This window comes from Alosa pseudoharengus, unplaced genomic scaffold (genome assembly GCF_046254945.1).
Source record: "Alosa pseudoharengus isolate Yale_2024_CS ecotype anadromous, Long Island Sound unplaced genomic scaffold, YU_APseudo_1.1 YU_APseudo_1.1_scf_12, whole genome shotgun sequence".
Lineage (NCBI taxonomy): Eukaryota > Metazoa > Chordata > Actinopteri > Clupeiformes > Clupeidae > Alosa > Alosa pseudoharengus.
Genome location: NW_027468587.1, coordinates 37,143,320 through 37,162,807, shown reverse-complemented (window position 1 = coordinate 37,162,807; position 19,488 = coordinate 37,143,320). Strand labels below are relative to the sequence as shown.

General features: G+C 39.8%; 1 protein-coding gene across 2 annotated transcripts in view; it reads left to right on the top strand.

Moving 5' to 3' along the window:
• The first annotated feature begins 1,962 nt into the window (after window positions 1–1,962).
• lin37 (lin-37 DREAM MuvB core complex component) overlaps window positions 1,963–19,488 on the top strand; it is a 24,022-nt gene continuing 6,496 nt past the window's right edge. The window contains exons 1-6 of one of the 2 annotated variants that reach the window (XM_076281190.1): window positions 1,963–2,149; window positions 2,652–2,725; window positions 2,889–2,967; window positions 9,792–9,842; window positions 11,745–11,774; window positions 14,480–14,565. In XM_076281190.1, coding sequence (XP_076137305.1) covers window positions 2,692–2,725; window positions 2,889–2,967; window positions 9,792–9,842; window positions 11,745–11,774; window positions 14,480–14,565 — 280 coding nt within the window. In that variant the 5' untranslated portion in view covers window positions 1,963–2,149; window positions 2,652–2,691. Of the gene's footprint in view, window positions 2,150–2,631; window positions 2,726–2,888; window positions 2,968–9,791; window positions 9,843–11,744; window positions 11,775–14,479; window positions 14,566–19,488 lie in introns of both variants that reach the window. The other variant, XM_076281191.1, reaches the window with a different exon arrangement.

Below are 19,488 nucleotides of genomic sequence, written 5' to 3'. Positions count from 1 at the left end.
CCGAAGCAGTGTTTCGAAACACTTGTGCTTCGAAGCTTCGACACTGATTCGAGACGTCAGTTTCGAAAGTCACACCCCTACTGACGTATAAACCTTTCAACGATGACCGAACACTGATTCCCCGTCGAGGGTGTGTGTTGATGTGAGACATCATGAACACCTCATACAAATGTGAGTTCTGTGTGAGTACACCTGTAAACAAATCAATAGATAGGCTACATCAGAAACTGTTTCCGCTAGGCAGAGTGGAGTTTGTCCCAAAGCAGAGCATGGTACGGCCTAATACGCGGGCCCCCCTGTCATCTGCCCCACCTTTGACTGCATTTCGTTACTTGCACAATGACAATCTAATCTTATCTAATCAAGGGAACTCCATTTAGCTGTGAGGGTGATTCCCACCCGAGTGCACTCCGTAACCAAGGTGGAGTGGGTAAGGACTAGTTTTGGAGGCCGTGGCTGGCTATTTCCATAAACGGACATTTCACCCTCACCGTTTTCAAAAGTAACATCGTGCACACCTGTCAGTTTTTAGAAAAATTTTAGTTTACACTAACCCGTGTATATGCCGTCAAGAGCATGCCAAACCTGTAGGTGGCAGTGTAACGGGAAGCTCAAGTCCACCTTAGCCAATCAGAATCTGGAAAATAACAACAACAGCAACCAGGTCACGGCCAGTGGGAACGAGGAGAGAGGCGAAAGACCCTTCTCAAAGTAAAGGATGGGTCCTTCAAAGCCGCTCTTTCAAGGATGTTACATCTTCAAATCTCGCCCAAGCACTGTTCCAATGTCAAGGGTGCTTTACAATTCTATCAAATACTGAGTCCTTCGTTCTGAGATTTTCGAGAATGCATGCGTGTATCTTCTGCGTGCTTGGAACACCCACAATCCTGTGCGCACACATGATTTTTAACAATGCACCTGCAGCTTCCTGCACACTTGCTAGTCTGTTCCATTGTGTGTTTTCCATATGCTAGGAAGAAGCCTTGCCTCGTCTTTGAAGGATTCGACTCGGCAGGACTCGTTCTACCAAGCATGAATCCATGACTTTGAGAAAAGCCTTGGATTCATGCTTGGTAGCTTTCGATTTTTTTTTAATACTGTGATCTCCGGTAGGTCAATATGGCACACTTTCATTTTTGCTACCCCAGAGCTAACTTGCAATGCAACTTAGCCTACCATAGGTAGTTATCTTCAATTAATACCTGGACCTCCTTATATGGGCAAAGAAGGCAGCTTTGGGTACTTTTTGTAGGTGAACATCAGAGGTCTATATCGGTCTCTCCTTAAAACCAGTTAATCTTCAGTGTCCCGCCGGCAGGACGGGTACCCCCTCCCTCACCTCCCCCAACATTCTAAATCAATTGTATGCATATTGCTATGTAGCATAGTAATGTTATAGACAATTTGAAAGATTTGACACTTGGGAATCCAAAAATGAAAAAAAGTTTTTCATGTACAATCTGTATAGTGCTTTACATTCTCAGATTAATCTTACTATGTCTCAATTAAATTTCATCCCAAATGAGGGCTAAAATGTGGTCAGTTCAGAGATGCTTTTGACTATTTCGACTGTTTCCTACAAAAACTACAGGTTCTCAGCTTTCTATAGAGGTCAAACATTTGATGGTAGGCCCCAAAAGAGGTGGGAACAATGCCCTCATACTGTAAGTAGGCACAGTGCAATTTCAGGCAAAAACTTGAAATTTGTGGTGGTTTCATGTGGTTAATTCCTCCATCCTCCTATCGTTCCTTCACAAAAATAATTAGAAGGGGTTAGGACAGGAGGAAGGAAGGAAGGAAGGGGGGATGGACAAAAAGACAAATGATCTGCAGCCCAGCACTGTATTCAATGCAAGCATCTGTGAGAACCGTTATTGAAGTCTCTTGGCCATTTCACTCCAGAACAATAGATGGCGGTGTCCACTTTAGTGCCCAAGTCAACAATAAATTCCAAGAGCAAATTCAAAGCTACTGAAAATAATACTTGCATCAACTTCCAACTTGTTTGCAGTCATTGTAACATTTATGTGTCACAGACACACAATAAACGCATCCAGTATAGTCCAGTCGGATTTATTTAGGGCGGAGGAGGAAAACCGCGACGCAAGCAATTCAGCCTACCATCAGGATTTCTAATACTTAAATTAACGTAAGAGTAGCAACGTTAACGTTAGCATGCTAGCAGTTAGTGCCATTATAGCATCTGCAACGCTACTGTTGTTGACGTTATCTAGAAATCGTTTAACAATAGCTTCTACCACAAGTCAATAAATGTATAACTTGGATAAAGTTTGCTGTCCACGTAGCCAGCATTTCGGGACTGCTCAACGTAACGTTAACGTTAAGTTAAAGTTTGGTAATGTTAGCTGATAGCGAGCTAACAACCTTAACTTAGAACCTGTAGCAGAAGTGCAATATTAACGTTATTTGATATGTTTCTCTGATATCCAGGTTTCAATAACGTTAACTTTGCTTTGAAGTTAACGTTAGATATGGGGGCAAGTTGCTATCAACTCGACCACAGTGCAATGTAGTAGCCTAATAACGTACTGATAGCTATAATGTCTTATTGTATTCCTTCGTGTGTTAAATGTTATTATTGTAATGGGAATTATATGCTTAACGTTAAAGTTAGCTGCTACATTTCGAAGGTTTTCCGAGCAGCGGAGGGGCTCTGGCATTGATTCAGAGATGCTGAAGGTGAAAATCAAGACCGAGAAACCAGGTGGGTACTACGTCAATCGAAGTTGTTTGTAGTCTGTTTAGGTTAGGTGATTGATGTTGTAATGTTAGTGCAGGTGGAATTGTTTACGTGGTATTAAGAAGTGGTTGTGGTATTGTTTACGTTATTGAATAAGTGGTATTAAGAAGACACTTTATTCTCACAGATATCGAAGGAACTGGTGCCCGAGGTCGCCTGGATGCTGTGCTTCAGGGACTGGTGGAGAAAAGTGATAATAATGACAGGTTAGTCTTTGGATGTTTGCATTTTGTTAACGTCACATGTCTTTGTGGTGAACACCATGGTAAGCTTTATTAAACCATATTATAGGCTATTAGTCTGGAATAGAGAGAGAGTGTAGTGCGTCAAAATAAGCCTCAAGACTCACTGAAAAAAGCTGGGAAGGAGTTGTCTGAGGCTGCTGAAAAGGCAAGCCAATGGTTATGGTTCAGTAGTGGTGTGTCGTTCGTGAACGAGCCGGCTCTATGTGCCGGCACTTTTAAATGAACGATGGGTGCCGGCTCACTTCTGGGAGCCGTCCGTGGCTTTTGAGTGGGCATGTCTAGAACGTTGATATGTGGTTAAAAGCTGAAATGTTTAGCTTTTCTCAATGGTAATCTTCCTTAAAGGATTGATTTGATTTTTAGGGATGTACCAAAGATCCTTAATATACCGATTGCAATTTTTAAAAAAAAATCTGTTTTATGTTTAGTAAGTAATTAGCCTACATTAAATGCATTGCCATTAATATGTTAATATTTAGAAGTAGGCTATTTTATATTCTGTGATTAAAGCTCAAAACATTTCACTTTATTTTCAATTTAAAGGCTACACTTAGGCCCTGTTATAAGCCCAACACTAATTAGGTGTCTGTCACTTAGTTTTATTATCACCATCGTAGACCCAGAGGAAATTAGGCCTAGTTGTGCCAACACTCAGGCAGTTCTGGATGATTTGATATCATAACAGTAAATAAATATGCAAAAAGGTTGGACGCAAATATATCTTCCATTGATCATTAAGGATATTGTGTTTTGACATTTCTAGTTGGCACATCCCTTTGATGTTTTCTTCATTATAAATTCATGTTCAGAAGGAGATCAATGGCGTGCTCAATCCTTTACTATCCTTTTCGGATAGTTCATGTCTTGACTTTTGTAGCCTAATTGATAGGCTATGCAAGATGATTATGATGACTTTTAATTGATGTTTTAATAGCCTAAGCATTAAATAAATACATGTTTTCACAGCATCCAATGTAGTGTTTAATTATTGTAATGATTTCAATTAAAGTGAAGTAGCCTACAAATCAATGAATTATAATTTATTCTACAGGTTATTACATTTTTTTAGAGAGCCGTATGAGAGCCGAAAGAGCCGGCTCTCATTGCTGAGCTGAGCCAAATGAACTGGCTCATTAAGATGAGCCGTAATTCCCATCACTATGGTTCAGGCGTGCACAGACTACTTGGGGTCATGTGATGACCTGAATTGACTGAGATGAGTGAAATCTTGTTTCTGATTCTGGAGTGGTACTTGTTGATGTCTCTGTTTGTAATGTGTCCAAACCCATCATGAGTGTGTGGAGAGGGGTGGGTCCTGGATACCAGACATGACTGTTGAGCCTTTTGGAGATGTCATGCGCCTAATTTAACAAAACATGGATGAAGTAAGGTGCCAGCTTGATAATCCCAGTGAAATGCTCACAAAGGCTGCTCTGTTGGTGATGTGTTTTTTTCTCTCCTTTTTTGTGTTTTCTTTTAAAAAAAGTATTATTAATATTTTTGGTGAGGTAATCAGCTATTGGTAGCGCTAGTTGCGCTAGTGCCTTGAAGGAGAGCCTTAATGGATTTTGGGTACAACATGCAGCGTGTTTGCAACGGCCGCCAAACAATTGTGGATAGTTGTTACATCTTGCATCCTTTTGCGTCCTGTTAGATAGGCTCTCTCACTTTGGCCCATAGGACACTGACTGGATTAGGGTTGGGCGATGTCGCCTAAATTGGCATTTGACGATGTGTACAGTAAAACATCGTGATGGACGATGATATCGTGGGGGGGGGGGGGTAGTGTGGTAAACACTAATTAATTAGCCTATAGCCTATGTCTGTACAGAAATACATGTATAATGTTCTCCATAAAAAAATAAAAAATATATTATATAGGCTATACGGCCTGATGAAAGTGGACAGCTAAGAGAGACATACTGACCAGGCTACCGAAGTTGTGTGGAAGATCTGCTCCAAGAAAATTGTTGTGAAAGACGGATAGACAATCAATCTGAACACTTGCGTGTGCACCGACCAGCGGAATATTACACATTGCCAGCCTTTGCTGGGCCCAGCAAAAAAGCTACTTAAGACTACTATCGTGGTCACTCATTTAAAATCTTGGTACTATGCAGCATCCCACGGTGTCAGGCTACCGTCTATGCTGACTATGAGGGCGGCGGGAAGTGAAAGTAAAAGGCTGCGATCGCGCAGTCCAGGCTATATATAGGAGGGCAAAGTAAAAACACTTTTACAAATAACGAATCCCGATTACCACTCCGCTGCTGTCTGGGACTTTTGCTAAATGCATGAAATACAAGCCATACAGTGAAAGACGAATAGGCTACCTTCTGATCCTATAATTAACTAAAGAAATGGTTTATTTTAACACAGAGGAGAAGGACGCATTTGGCGCTCGCTGTAGCCTTGCAAAAATATTTGAGCGCTAGGATGTCCTAGTCGTAGCCTAACAATAATAAATCTATATTTTCTGCTAAAACATTAGGCTACCTATTAAGTCCAATGTAGGCTATAGGCTTGCGAGACATGTAGGGTACAAAAAGACAATTAGGCTACACATTCACGTCACAGTCAGGAATTATTTGAATAAGAGGGTAGACTAATACGTCTTTTATTTTACAAGATGGTAGACTAATACGTGATAACTGTTTGGTTGACAGCCTTTAAAGTAGGCTCAATTTCATTTTCAGGGAAAGTTTTTTTTTATGTTTTAGCCTGTTACAGCAGGAATTAGTGACTGGCATGTGGGGGCGTGGCATCACGATGGTTGCTTTCCATCGTGATGCCTGTCAATCATCACGATGGACGATGATATCTATTGGCACAACCCTAGACTGGATCTGCTCCCTGCTATCTTAATTCAATGACCAAGCTGTACATCCCCAACCGCCTACTGCGGTCCTCAGTGGTTGGTGGAATTAATTGCCCAGTGCAACATTTGAGGTCGGGAAGATCGGTCGGGACTTATTCCGTTGTGGTACCCTCGAAATCCAGAGTTCTCACGAGAGCACAATGGAATTGTCTCTGCGAGACACTCTGGCAATGAGCAATGATGCACGTTACTTTTACCCCTTGCATCCCGGGGAACCAATCAAATCGGCGTATCTGATAGGCGGGCCAGAGGCGAGCTAAACTGATGACGACAGCACTGCAACGTTGGAGGTCAGTAAACATTGGTCGTAGTGTTATCCAATTGCATCGAAGTCCGGAATCATTCAGAGTAAACATTGGTCTAGTGTAAACAATAATAGCAAATTATAATAGAGCTATTCGGAATGAGAGAAGGAACCACTTCTCTAAGGTAATTGCTGAAAACAGTGGAAACTCTAGGGTGTTGTTCTCTACCATTGATAGGCTATTGCATCAAACACCTTTTGATACACTCAGTCAGGCATCCTCTCTAAGATGCGAAGAATTTGCAGACTTCTTCGAAAACAAAGTAATTTCTATAAGGGAGGCTATTGGTAATACAAGTAATATGTTTGATAGTACACCCAAAAACAGCCCCCCAAAATTAAGGTCCTTTAGCACTATTACTCAATCTGAGCTTGGTAAAATTATAACTCAAACCGGCTCCTCAACATGTGTTTTAGATCCAATCCCTACTAGATTCCTCAAAAAACTATATGATAGCTTAGCTCCCTTTATTCTCAAGGTAATAAATACCTCATTAGAAACAGGTATATTTCCAACTGCTTTTAAAACCGCTGTTGTGAAACCTTTACTTAAAAAGTCAAATCTTGACCATACCAATCTGAGCAACTACAGGCCTATATCAAATCTACCGTTCCTGAGCAAAGTACTTGAAAAAGTTGTTTGTAATCAGTTAAATACCTTCCTCAACGAAAACAGTATCCTTGAAAAATTCCAATCAGGTTTTAGATCAAATCACAGCACAGAAACGGCTCTAGTAAAAATAGTCAATGATCTCAGACTGGCTACTGACTCAAACAAAGTCTCAATCCTTATTCTTCTGGATTTGAGTGCGGCATTTGACACCATTGATCATAGCATCCTAATTCACCGCCTTGCGAAGTGGGTGGGTCTCTCTGATAATGCTCTAAACTGGTTTCAAACCTACATTACTGGCAGAGATTTTTATATCAGTCTAGGAGATCATGTATCTGAAAAACATGACTTGCCTTTTGGTGTGGCCCAGGGGAGCTGCCTTGGTCCCCTGCTATTTTCCCTATATATGCTTCCATTGGGAAATGTCATAAGTCAGCATAATGTAAACTTCCATAGCTACGCAGATGATACCCAATTGTATATTTCTGTGGAGCCAACTAACCCAGATGGCCTTTGCTCCCTCACTGCATGCCTAACCTCCATTAATCAGTGGATGAGCAAAAATTTTCTGAAACTAAATGATGACAAAACAGAGGTACTTTTGGTGGGACCAAAACTAAAGCGAGATATTGTTCTTAGTAATCTGGGGAACTTGGCACACCAGGTCAAACCAAAAGTAACAAGCCTCGGTGTCATCTTAGATGCAGAGTTAAGTTTTAAGCCCCATATCAGTAAAGTTACTCAAACAGCCTATTTCCACTTGAGAAACATTGCCAAAGTGCGGCCCTTTTTAACTCAACAAGATGCAGAAAAACTAATTCACGCCTTTATCACTAGCAGGTTAGACTACTGCAATGCACTTTTCACTGGTCTTCCCAAAAAACATCTAAAGAAATTGGCACTCATACAGAACTCTGCGGCTAGACTTTTAACTAAGACTAAGAAGAGAGAACACATCACCCCTGTGTTGGCTGAACTGCACTGGCTCCCTATTTCCTATAGAATTGATTTTAAGGTTATGTTAATTACTTACAAAGCTCTGAATGGCACAGCACCTTCATATATCTCTGAGCTTTTAATATCTTATCAACCACAAAGGAAACTTAGATCATCCAATTCTAATCTTTTAATCGTACCCAAAGTGCTCCACAAACAAAGTGGAGAAGCTGCTTTTATCCATTATGCCCCCAAACTATGGAACACCCTGCCTCTGTACATCAAGCAGGCGAGTTCAGTAAATATTTTTAAAAAAGATCTGAAAACATACCTGTACAGGAAAGCTTTTAGTTAACTCGTCTTATCCTGTAGACTACTTTTTCAGATTATTCTACATCTGCTGCTATTGGAGGGCGCAGCCAGCCAGAAGCAGATGGGCTCCCCCTATTAAGTCAGGTTCTGCTCAAGGTTTCTTCCTGGAATATGGGAGTTTTTCCTTGCCACAGTTGCCATATGGCGTGCTTGTGGGGGGAAAGAGGGTTAAGGCTGCCAGTCTTATGACATGTCATTTTCTATATTTTTGATATGTTGCTGAGTGGATCATAAACGGCCCCAGCAATGAAGAAATGTGATTGATAATGACTGACTGACTATTATTTTGTTACATGCTTCAAATGTAAAGCACTTTGAGCTGCATTCTGTGTATGAAAGGTGCTATACAAATAAAGCTTATTATTATTATTATTATTATAGTGTTATCCAATTGCGTGCAGTGAGATTTTCAAATGCATGCTTGGTGCCGCCCCTCGAGTTGGGCCATTACATTGTTCGTGGCCAGATTAATTGTTCGTGGCCAGACCCTTAATCTTTCTAGATTACCAGGGTCTGGATTTTCCAGGCTACCGTTGTGGAGCAACTATGCCCGAACCAGAGCGGTTCGGATCAGAAGAACTCCTGAACGATTTTGTTCAAAGCTGAAAATGCAACTGTGTTTGACAGAGGACAGATGTAGGTTGTTAGTGACAAAATATTAGCTTTCAGTATGGTACGATGTCTTTTTAAATGACGTTTACTTGTTTTTAATTAAATGTTTTTAATTCATCCCAGTTCTTTCTAACAAAAACGCTGTTGCTAAAAGGTAGATATTTAGATTTCGCCATCGCGTCTGTTGTAGAAGATATTGACAATAATTTAAAAAAACAACCAGAAAACAATGTTAAGGCAATTGTGGAGTAGAAGGATGGTTCGGGTGTAGTAGGACAAAATATGTGGAGCTGCATAATCCCATGCACATATTAGCCACATGCAATCCATTGTTCTTTGAAAAGGTTACACATATTTACTATGACAACTCATGAACTTCTGTTCATGGTGCCTTGTGGCAAGAATAGGTCATTTGATCTCATGAACCAACTTTTTTATATATTTTTGGGTAACACTTTATTTTACGGGGTCCTTGTTCTAGTGTATCTACATAATGAAGTACAGTGTAACAACCTATGTAACAATATGTATTATCACATACTTATGTTGCCCATACTTAATGTACTTTTGAGTACCTACAGATCATTAGTACACATGTAATAAGAAGTGCTTGTTACAAAACTTTGCCAAAGTGGCTATGGGATGAAGTTTTGGACTCTTGACACCCTAAAATTAAAGCGTAACTCATAATTAGACAGGAACTGAATTATTCTTTAGGTCTAGTACAAGGACAGGATTTATTTGAAAGCAACACAATGTAGTTTTTGTCTTTTAAAATAATTGTTTCAAACTAATTTACAAGAAGGAGAATGGAGTTTCTGACATTGCTGGTCCGTGGCTGGAATGCCTGGTATTGTATTATGAAACGTTGTCATGGGTAAGAGCATGACCCTTTTCTTCAGGTTTTAGACTAATTGGATACCCCCTTAGCACTAAATTTACACCTTTACTTGTAGGTTGTTGGCTTATTATCTTTGGCCCAAAAGTCCTTAATATTACTGTGTAGTGTGCATGAAAGTGTGTTATTATTGCGTCACGTCTACATGATTCAGTCTGTATTTTTTTTTTAGAGATCAGAATGAAGATGACCCAGGAAAAGCAACAACAGACTCTTTGAGCAAGTATGTTTTTTTTGTTTTATTTTACAAATCAATTTTATACTCAAGATAGATAGATAGACATGTATTGATCCTTTTGGAAATTCATCTTGCACCATACAGCTCATGAGAGACAGACAACAGACTACAACAGGACCACTAAACCCTCCCACAACCCCACACAACAATACAAACCAAGTATCTCTATGGTATAAAATAGTAAAGTGCAGTATCAATAGTACCCCAGTGTTTCCCCTACAATGTATTCATCAGCGGCGCAGCGCCGCTCCTGGAATTCAAGCGCCACTGCAAAAAAAGTTGCCTAATAAAAAAAAAAAAATAGACGCAGGAACAGCTGCCGTTCGTTCAGGTTTCATGTCAACAAATAATAGTAGGCTAACGTTGAAGGCGCTGTCAGGAATTCCACAGGAGATCACGCTTGTTTGTGTTTATGTTTAAGTTTATTACCAGACGCAATTTTGTGCAAAAAAACGTAGCCTACATTATGTTAACCAAGGAACCAAATTAAACACGCCAGCGAGATAGCTCGCCCCTACCTTCAGTAGCCTATTCCCAGATAAATTCCACGCATTGTTTCGTTTTTGTTTGTGATACAGGCAATGCTTTCAAGCCCTGTGTTGCTAACATACCTAGGCTGTGAAACTAAACTAGCTAGCCTATTGGTGGGTTTAATTAAATTTGAGTAATAGGATACACAACCATTTACATCTGAGATAGTTTGTAATTCCTCACCAAAATTATAGATATGATACAAGACACTTATCTGCTATAATCCAAGATAGATTTTCTTCGAGTTTTTGACCATTTATTTTACCAAATGACATGGGAAACATAATTCATTTCATCTACATATTCTTATGCACCATGCACAACTACGCTACTAAGTTAGCTTAAAACCGTGAGAATCAAGCAAGCGTCACGGGCCGTCACGGCATTAAAGTGACAGGCACTCAATTCGACTGGCACAGCACCAATACAGTGTAATGAGATGAAAGAGAAGTCTATATAATTTATACAGTGCTGTGCAAAAGTTAAGACACCCATGCTGAAATTGACTAAAGGGAGGAATAAAAAACATATTTTGCCTTTTGTCTTAATGCCTTAATTAAAAAAATAGGACATCAATTATTTTTGAATGTATCATGTATTGTAAATAAATAAATGTTATTATATATAAATGTCTTAACTTATGCACAGCACTGTATATTCTAAATAGTAATAGTTTGTACAGTGGCCTACAGTGTACAGTTGTACAGTGGCTAATACTAATAATGTAAATGAAAAAGGTGAAAGAAAAACATGAATAATCCTGTTCAAGTACTGCAATAATCATGCTTTGTAAATGCTTGTGTTGATGGTTATGTCATAATTTGTAACTCAATCGGTCCAGAAGTCACAATTTAAGGAGTCATTTTTTCCAATTTTTTCTCTTTTTCTTTGGGGGGGGGGGGGGGGGGGGCTTCCTACAATCAACAGCACCGCTGCTGGAAAAAATTCTAGGGGAAACACTGTACCCATAGGCTATCAATAGTAAGGTGCAATATCATCAGTGACATTTTAATATTATACCCAAAGTGCAGTGTTATCACACAGAAAGGATCGAGTTATTTTCCCTTATTCGGCAGTGTGGTGCTGGTAGGAAAAAATTATTTGCGAGCCTACTGTAGTTGATTTGGAAGGACAGCACCCTATACCTTCTGCCTGATGGCAGCACCTCATACTCCTGGAATTACGGATGTAACCCGTTACTGCAAAGTGCTTGTCCTTTCCTCACCATCCTGTATTCGCAGATCATGGTCTATTTATTTACTATTCACTATTTACTTTCCAGCTTTGGTTAGCTGTAGAAACCACATTCCATCCACATTCTGCACTCAGCTAAAATGGTTATGTTATGTTCTACAGGGACCTTTCACCATCTTCTGTTGGAAAAAGGTAAGATCTGCCAGTGTTTTGTTTTTTTTTTCAACTAAAATGTATTGATGTGTAATATTATGTGGATATGACTGGTACTTTGACCCCAGTACGTAGCTCAGCTCATGGTGAGTAAATATGCCAGGTTTGATAGATGTGCTTTCAACCTGCTTGGGAGGTATCATGCAAACTCTGGCGTAACTAACTATTACAGCTGATTGATTTTTTTGAATGGAATCTCAACATAAGTGTAAAATCAAACAATAAGCCCCAAGAGGCTGTAAGTTACAGTGCTTTTAGAACAGTTAACACCGTGTCCTAACTGTATGCAAGTTTTGCTCAAAGCCTGGAATTAATCAAGCTGGTTTTGTTGCTGACAATCACTCACGTCTCATGCAGTTAGGACATTTGTCAGGGCTGTTCTAATATCAACATTAATCATGGCCTCACTGAGCTTTCTGATTTTATGAAATAGTTATGACAAATCTGACAAGGTTTCATTAAAAACACAGAGCAACAAAAATGTAGTTCCTCTCAGATAATGATGCAGCAACATACAGTTTTTGTTTACAGTTGTAATACTTATGTAGTGTGATTGCTTAAGCAATATGACACAAGTGGGAGTGGGGTTGGTAAAGGATATCCCCACAGCTGTAATTCGGCCATAGGTACAAGGCTGAAGGCGATTACAGCTGTGAGGATATCCTTTACCAACCCCAGGACCACAAGTGTCATAATGCTTTTATACAACAGTTCCATTACCAACTACTTGTGTTTTCTATTGTTTATTTTGATTTTTGTTTGTTCATTCTCCACCCACAAAAATAGTTTTAATCTTTAGCCTGGTTGTTGAGAGACGCATGTTGCTTGAAAGTGAACTCTAAAACGGCTGTATTTCTGCATTAACAATAGGGTTTAGGGTTTGTGCCCTTATATTTTGTAAAAGTTGAAACAAGCACTATTAAATCTAAAAACTCAGGTTTTGCAACTAAAAAATAAGTCTGAGCTCATTTACGACCTATCTGCCTGCCACCTACTTTGTGTTTTTCTCACTCCAAAGTGATGTTATGAAATCGCTGCTCTCGCTATGAATAAATGTAATGTTCATGTTTAGGGGTGTCACGATTCTCCAAATCCTCGATTCGATGTAATTTTCGATTTTAAAGTCACGATTCGATTCGATTTTCGATCTTTTTTAAATATTACTATTAATGCATTCCTTATATGTTATTTACTCTTTTTGGCCTTTTCTTTTTCGGGGGGCTTTTATTTTGACACCGTTTTGAAACCGTTCCAACCGCGAGGTTGTAATGTAAACAGAACTTTAGGCTAAAACAGAGACATGAACATAGTAAAATGAAACAACACAGAATATTAATTTGATTGTTTCAGCACACTCCGAAGGGACCCAAGGTTAGTGTTCATGGAATATGTACTTATAAATTTGCATTTTAAGCCTTAAAGTAACGTTGGACTGTAATTAGACCATCTTTTCACTTGCTAAGTTGAGTAGGCTAAGTTAGTTTTAATTGACGTGAATGAACGAATACTTCCACACCGGTGATTTCAAAGTAGCAAGAGGGGCTTTGATTTCGGTAGGTTGATGTGTAGGCCTATATTTTAACTGGCTGCAGCCTAAAATTAGAGGAGTGTTGACGCTGCAGTTCAGCACGTGCATGTGTGTTTGTGCTCTTGGCATACATGCTGGACGTGACATTGGGGGTGTGGCTGCATCGTCGATTCTACTTTTAAGTTCGAAGTTCGAGATTGAGATGTAATTTCGATCGATTTCGAAATAAAATCGAAATCGTGACACCCTTAATGTTGATTAAATCAATGCAATATGCGGAGTGATTACTAGCAGTAAAATGTCTTCAGTGAAGTTGTGCTGGTATACCCCCACTTGTGATGACTCATGAAATGCCTCTCGTCCAATCAGAAATGAATAGTTAGACCGAATCTAACTCTTGTATAAAGACAATTTCACAACTGCCTCAAACACAGTTCTGCCATTATATTCAAGGACAGAACTATCCGTTTTATAAAAACGGATACAGGGGTACAGGGTGGAAGATGAAAGAAATATGTTAAGCCGAGTAAACACTGCATTTTTTCTTTCTCAGAAGAAAACTTGGTAAATCCCACTAGGCCTACAGGTTTCAATCAGTCATGATTGCTGTGCTCAGACTGCAAGACAGCCAACAAAAATGTCTAACATTCCGGAAATCCAATCGAATTAGCCCAGAGCTGGAACGTTGATTGTTATGTCTTATATATTTTGTCAGGTCCTACTGAATCATAGCTAAAATTGGGCCAAAACCACAGTGTCTGATGGGCTTTAGAGAAAAGTCAAGGTTGCTCTATTTGGAACACAGAGGAAACACTTTGTGAGGCCCAGAACAAAAAAAATAAATGCTGGAGGAGTAACTGTTACTTTACTGTACACATCTCTCAAGCATGGAGATGATGGTTGGTGTAATTTCTGAAGAGTAAAAGTAATCTTATAGGAATTCTATTTTTACCATTCCTTCCATCCATGTCACCCTGCAGACAGCACAATTTTACTTTTTATTTTAACTGAATATATCTATATATATGTATGATGGGTTAACTTTTTTGCTATTTCACATAAAGACGGATACTTAAACGTTATACTATTTTTTAGCCATATTGCCCATCCCTACCATCTAAGCCTATGGAGACACTTCCTTTGTCTCGTGTTACAGACCATCAGCACGCTTTCCCCAGCACAGGAGAAAGAAACGCAAAGAGATGGATGACAGCATTGCTGAGAGTAATCAGCACAAACAAAGTAAGTCAATCTTGTTTTGGGGTTTTGGCAGCCAGTTAAATTCCCTTTAAAGGAGAACGGCCAATTTTAACCCGGCGCTCAGTTGATTATGTTCACAGAATACTGTTGGTCGGGAAAAAATCGGTGCTGTTGGGATGCATTTATCTTGTCATCTTTGGTCCTCCATATTCCATTCAGTAGCGTGCAGCTGCAGCTCTCATTTGGAGTTTTTATGTTGTTACAGTCAATTATATTAATGTATAAACATTGCAATGCTGAATCATCGTTATTTTAGACATAAACTTCACGTTTGGTCTCTGTGGAATAGAAGGAAACAGGTAGGCTGACAGCCTAGGCTACAAACACTGAATTTATACTGTTCCTTCACAATTGTTAGGTTGAACACGCACAGTGGTGTTATGTAAGGACCCTGCTCATGTTGCATAGCACTTGTCATGACATTTTGAGTCTGTTAAAAGACACAAAGGCACAGTTTAATATATGCCCTCATAGCACAGCTTGTAGGCACTTTGGCTAACTGGTGTCAGACAGCACCGATTTTTTTCAAGTTTTTTCCGACCGACGGTATTCTGTGAACATGATCAACTGAGCTCCGTGTTAGAATTGGCGTTAGAGTTCAACTTTAGTGACTTAAGTTAGGGAAAGTTAGGCATTTTTTCCCCCAATCTGAAACATTTTTTTTTTACTATGTGTTCCTATAGGTGTCTAGTAACACCTCCCAATTTATCCACGGCCAAATCCTCGGGGAAACGCCTGAAGAGCCAATCAAGTTTGGGTTGCCCAGAGGGTCTGGGCAAAAATAATCAAAACATTTTTTGTTTTTACCAATATTAGCTTTTGAGATGTCTAACTAGGGTATTTTAGGGGTGCTGAATCTATCCCAGCCATTAGTTGTGAGTAAAAATTACTCCAAGTCCATAAAAACAAGTGGTTTTATTGAACAATTACAACAAAACGTCCTTAATCAGTTTAAAATTGAACAAACCTCATCCAACTCCCTTGCACTCCCTCACTCCTGTTATCATCTGGCTGGTTGATGTTCTGGCAAGAGTTATCATGACAGTTTCCACAAGCAGAAATACACTTTACCTGCACAGTTGCAGCTGACAAATTTCAGAAGGTAGTCTGGTGCAATGGGATCTGGTGTAGGGACTGGTGCATAACTATGTTCTCCTTGTTTCTATCCACACTCAAGGACATCTAGTGATGGACTTTGTAGCAGTAGCCAATCTCTGGTCTGGATAAATGCGCGCAGAGAGTGCTGTGCTGCAGCTCCTGTAGTCGGAGGTAGTTTCTAAGGCTTGATACTAGTTATGTTGTCCTCATGAGTTTTACATCTTGTTTCTCACTGTCCACCCTCCACGTTGGACACTCGTTTCTATCTCTCTCATACACACACACACATCTATGCACATTGACTCTCTCACAAACACATTCACAACCACACACACAAACACATCTATGCACATTGACTCTCTCACAAACACCATGTTGAGACAAAACTATCTGTGATTATAGTACCAGTGTGTAACACGTAAACAAAACTTCACAAGCTGAGATCTGTTCTTTTCTGGCTTTCTTTGTGTGTGTGTATGTGAGAGAGAAGAGGGAGAGAGTCCAATGCGGAGGGTGGACGGTGAGCAACAAAATGTAAAACTCATGAGGACAAAACTGAGTTAATATTTCTGTAAATATTTTATTATATTTTTTCATGGGACAACACTGAAGGAATGACACTTTGCTACAATGTGACCACAGGACATGGTTCCAGTTATCCATGTCCTTAGTCTGTTTGCGGGCTTTCTTGTGCATCATCTTTAGAAGAGGCTTCCATCTGGGATGACAGCCATGCAGACCAATATGATGCGGCGTATGGTCTGAGCACTGACAGGCTGACCCCCCACCCCTTCAACCTCTGCAGCAATGCTGGCAGCACTCGTGCGTCTATTTTCCAAAGACAACATCTGGATATGACGCTGAGCATGTGCACTCAACTTCTTTGGTCGACCATGGCGAGGCCTGTTCTGAGTGGAACCGGTCCTGTTAAACCGCTGTGTGGTCTATGGCCACCATGCTGCAGCTCACTTTCAGGGTGTTAGCAATCTTCTTATAGCCTAGTCATCTTTATGTAGAGGAACAAATATTTTTTTTAGAACCTCAGAGTTCTTTGCCATGAGGTGCCATGTTAAATTTCCAGTGACCAGTATGAGAGAGTGTGAGAGTGATATCACCAAATTTAACACACCTGCTCCCCATTCACACCTGAGACCTTGTAACACTAACGATTCACATGACACCGGGGAGGGAAAATGGCTAATTGGGCCCAATTTGGACATTTTCACTTTCACTTCAGGAGAGCATGTTGTGTTATTTTGATTATATCTGTTATACAAGCTGTAACAGGGTATATGCAGGAATCATAGAGTTGAATTTACTACCTTTTACTACCTTTTTTACTACCTCGACAATATTTTTTACTACCAACACGACATCAAGCAGCAGCCCTTTTTTTTTGGGGGGGGGGGGGGGGTGTATGCAAAGCGCGACTTACTACTTGCTATAAGGTATAAATCATATATACTTATGCTATTATTAGGCTAATTGTGATCATTAAGTATGGTGATTGTCAATGACAATGTTTTTTTGTAGTGTCGAGTTCAGTTTCAGTTGTCCTTACCTTAACCCTAGCCCTTGAGTTATCCTAACCAGCCCTTAGCCCTAATAAGGTGAATGATAACCTTGGCACAAATTACGCTAAAACACCAAACATGTGTGGTGAAAAATGAAGAACAAACACCACCGACTACCCCCCAACAACTCCAGTCTAAGGATAGGCCCAGAAATCTATTTCTATGGATATATAAAGCCATTATTATTGGTATGGTATTGTTGTTGCACATTTGACACTAAAGCAGTCCATGAAAACATGCACATCAGTGGACTGCTTTACTAATGCAAAATTGAAAACTATGATTTCATTGCATTACTCAGCATGGATGCACGATGCTTGCATGATAAATACTTCCCAAAACAACAGTTAGGTAGGTAGGTAAGGATGCCATTTAGGAGTGTAAATCAAGTTTAATCACAATTTGATACAATATAGATTCTTTAAGCCAATGATTTGATTCCTCTCAATACTTCAAAATGTGTAGCAATGCGATTCGATGCGTTACTGGGGTCTGTTGTCGATAGGAAATTATAGATTTTGGCTAGTTTTCATGGATTCAAATGCCAATATTATAGGCTAAATTATAGGCCAAATACTGAACATTGACTGTGGAATCAAGTAGGTTACAGAGTTTCTTTTCCCCCCTAAACCCTCCTGTCACTAGCTAGATGCTTTCAAATTTAACATGGTTTTAAAACTCATATGTTGCAGTTTTCTGTCACTGCAATAAAACTAGCCTATTTGGAATATTTTGTAGGCCTGCTGTTCCTTTTATGAGAACAATTTAACTGATCAAGTTTTCATAGGCTATTGCATGATTTAAATGTGAATGCCAAAAACTTAATTCGCCATTAACTAGATTAGCGTGGTTCTTCACGCAGTTGTTTATAGGCTATTCAAAGAATGTCACGTTCATCGCTCAGTTGTGTAGGTCTGTCTTGAGTGATCGCTGTCTCTTTAAATAACGGGACTTTTAAACTGCATGCTGTTTTTGTTGATGGACAGTGCCGTCTTTGATTCAGTTTTCTACCGCTTTAATAAATGACACGCGCACTTGCGTGGTTAAAAGTAAGGAATTGTTTTCACTCGTTTTCTTGCAATTCCGTAACATTAGATACTAGGTCTAGGTTACGTTAAAAAAATGTTGTCGGTTACTATGTCAGTGACTAGTTCGAACTTTGTTACTGATGGGCTAGGTGGAATTGTATTGCACGGTTCTGGATGATCACAGTCAGATGGCAGCGCTACCGTCAGCTGAACGAAAGCTTACACTAGTCAAGTCCACAGTTGTTAAAACAGCTGAAGTAGCCTAGTGTAAACTGAGAGTTGCCTCCTAACGGAGTGAGTGTAGCCTATATTTTCTTAGCTGCTATCAGAGTGATAGGCTAGCCTAGGCCTACATCTACCGCTCCTTTGCTACATGAAGAAATATTATCAGATGAGTGACAGAAGCACCGGACAACAAGCAGGCCCATATGATAAACGCTGCTCTGGTAGCCTGCGGTAGGGCCTAGATGACGTGAAAACGTGAGAGTCCCCGAAAAGCATCCCTGCATCCCCGGCCCCTAAAAAACTCTTCGGATCTGCACGATTCATATAAGTCGCCCAAAGCAACTTGAAGGAGACACCGAAAAGCGCGTTGTTTGTATCCCTGTAAAACAACTGAAAAAGGCGAAAATGTTGTTTGTTGGCGTCGCTGATAGGCTGTCAACCACGGAACTCTACACAGTTTACTTCTACGTCATTGCTATCGACTCCGACTCACTCAGGTCCTGTTAGCACGTATATATTTTTTAATTAGGCAAGATGAAGTTAAAACATGTAGACACAAATATTAAGCAAAAAATGTAAACTCATTATATATTGAGGTGGTGATGAAAAATGTACTACCAAGTCAAATTGCATTTATTACCTTTTACTACCTTTCAAGGGCCTTAATTTTGGTAGATTCTATTTACTACCTTTTACTACCTTTTACTACCGCGCGGACACCCTGTGTAAACTGACTATTCTACATTGTAGCAAAGTGTCATCTCTTCAGTGTTGTCCCATGAAAAGATATCATAAAATATTTACAAAGTGAGGGGGGTACTCAGTTTTGTGAAATACTATAACTAGTATCAAGCCTGAGAAACTGCCTCCGACTACAGGAGCTGCAGCACAGTACTCTTTACAGGTATATCTCCAGACAAGAGATTGGCTACTGCTACAAAGTCCATCACTGGATGTATGGATGGAAACAAGAACAGATC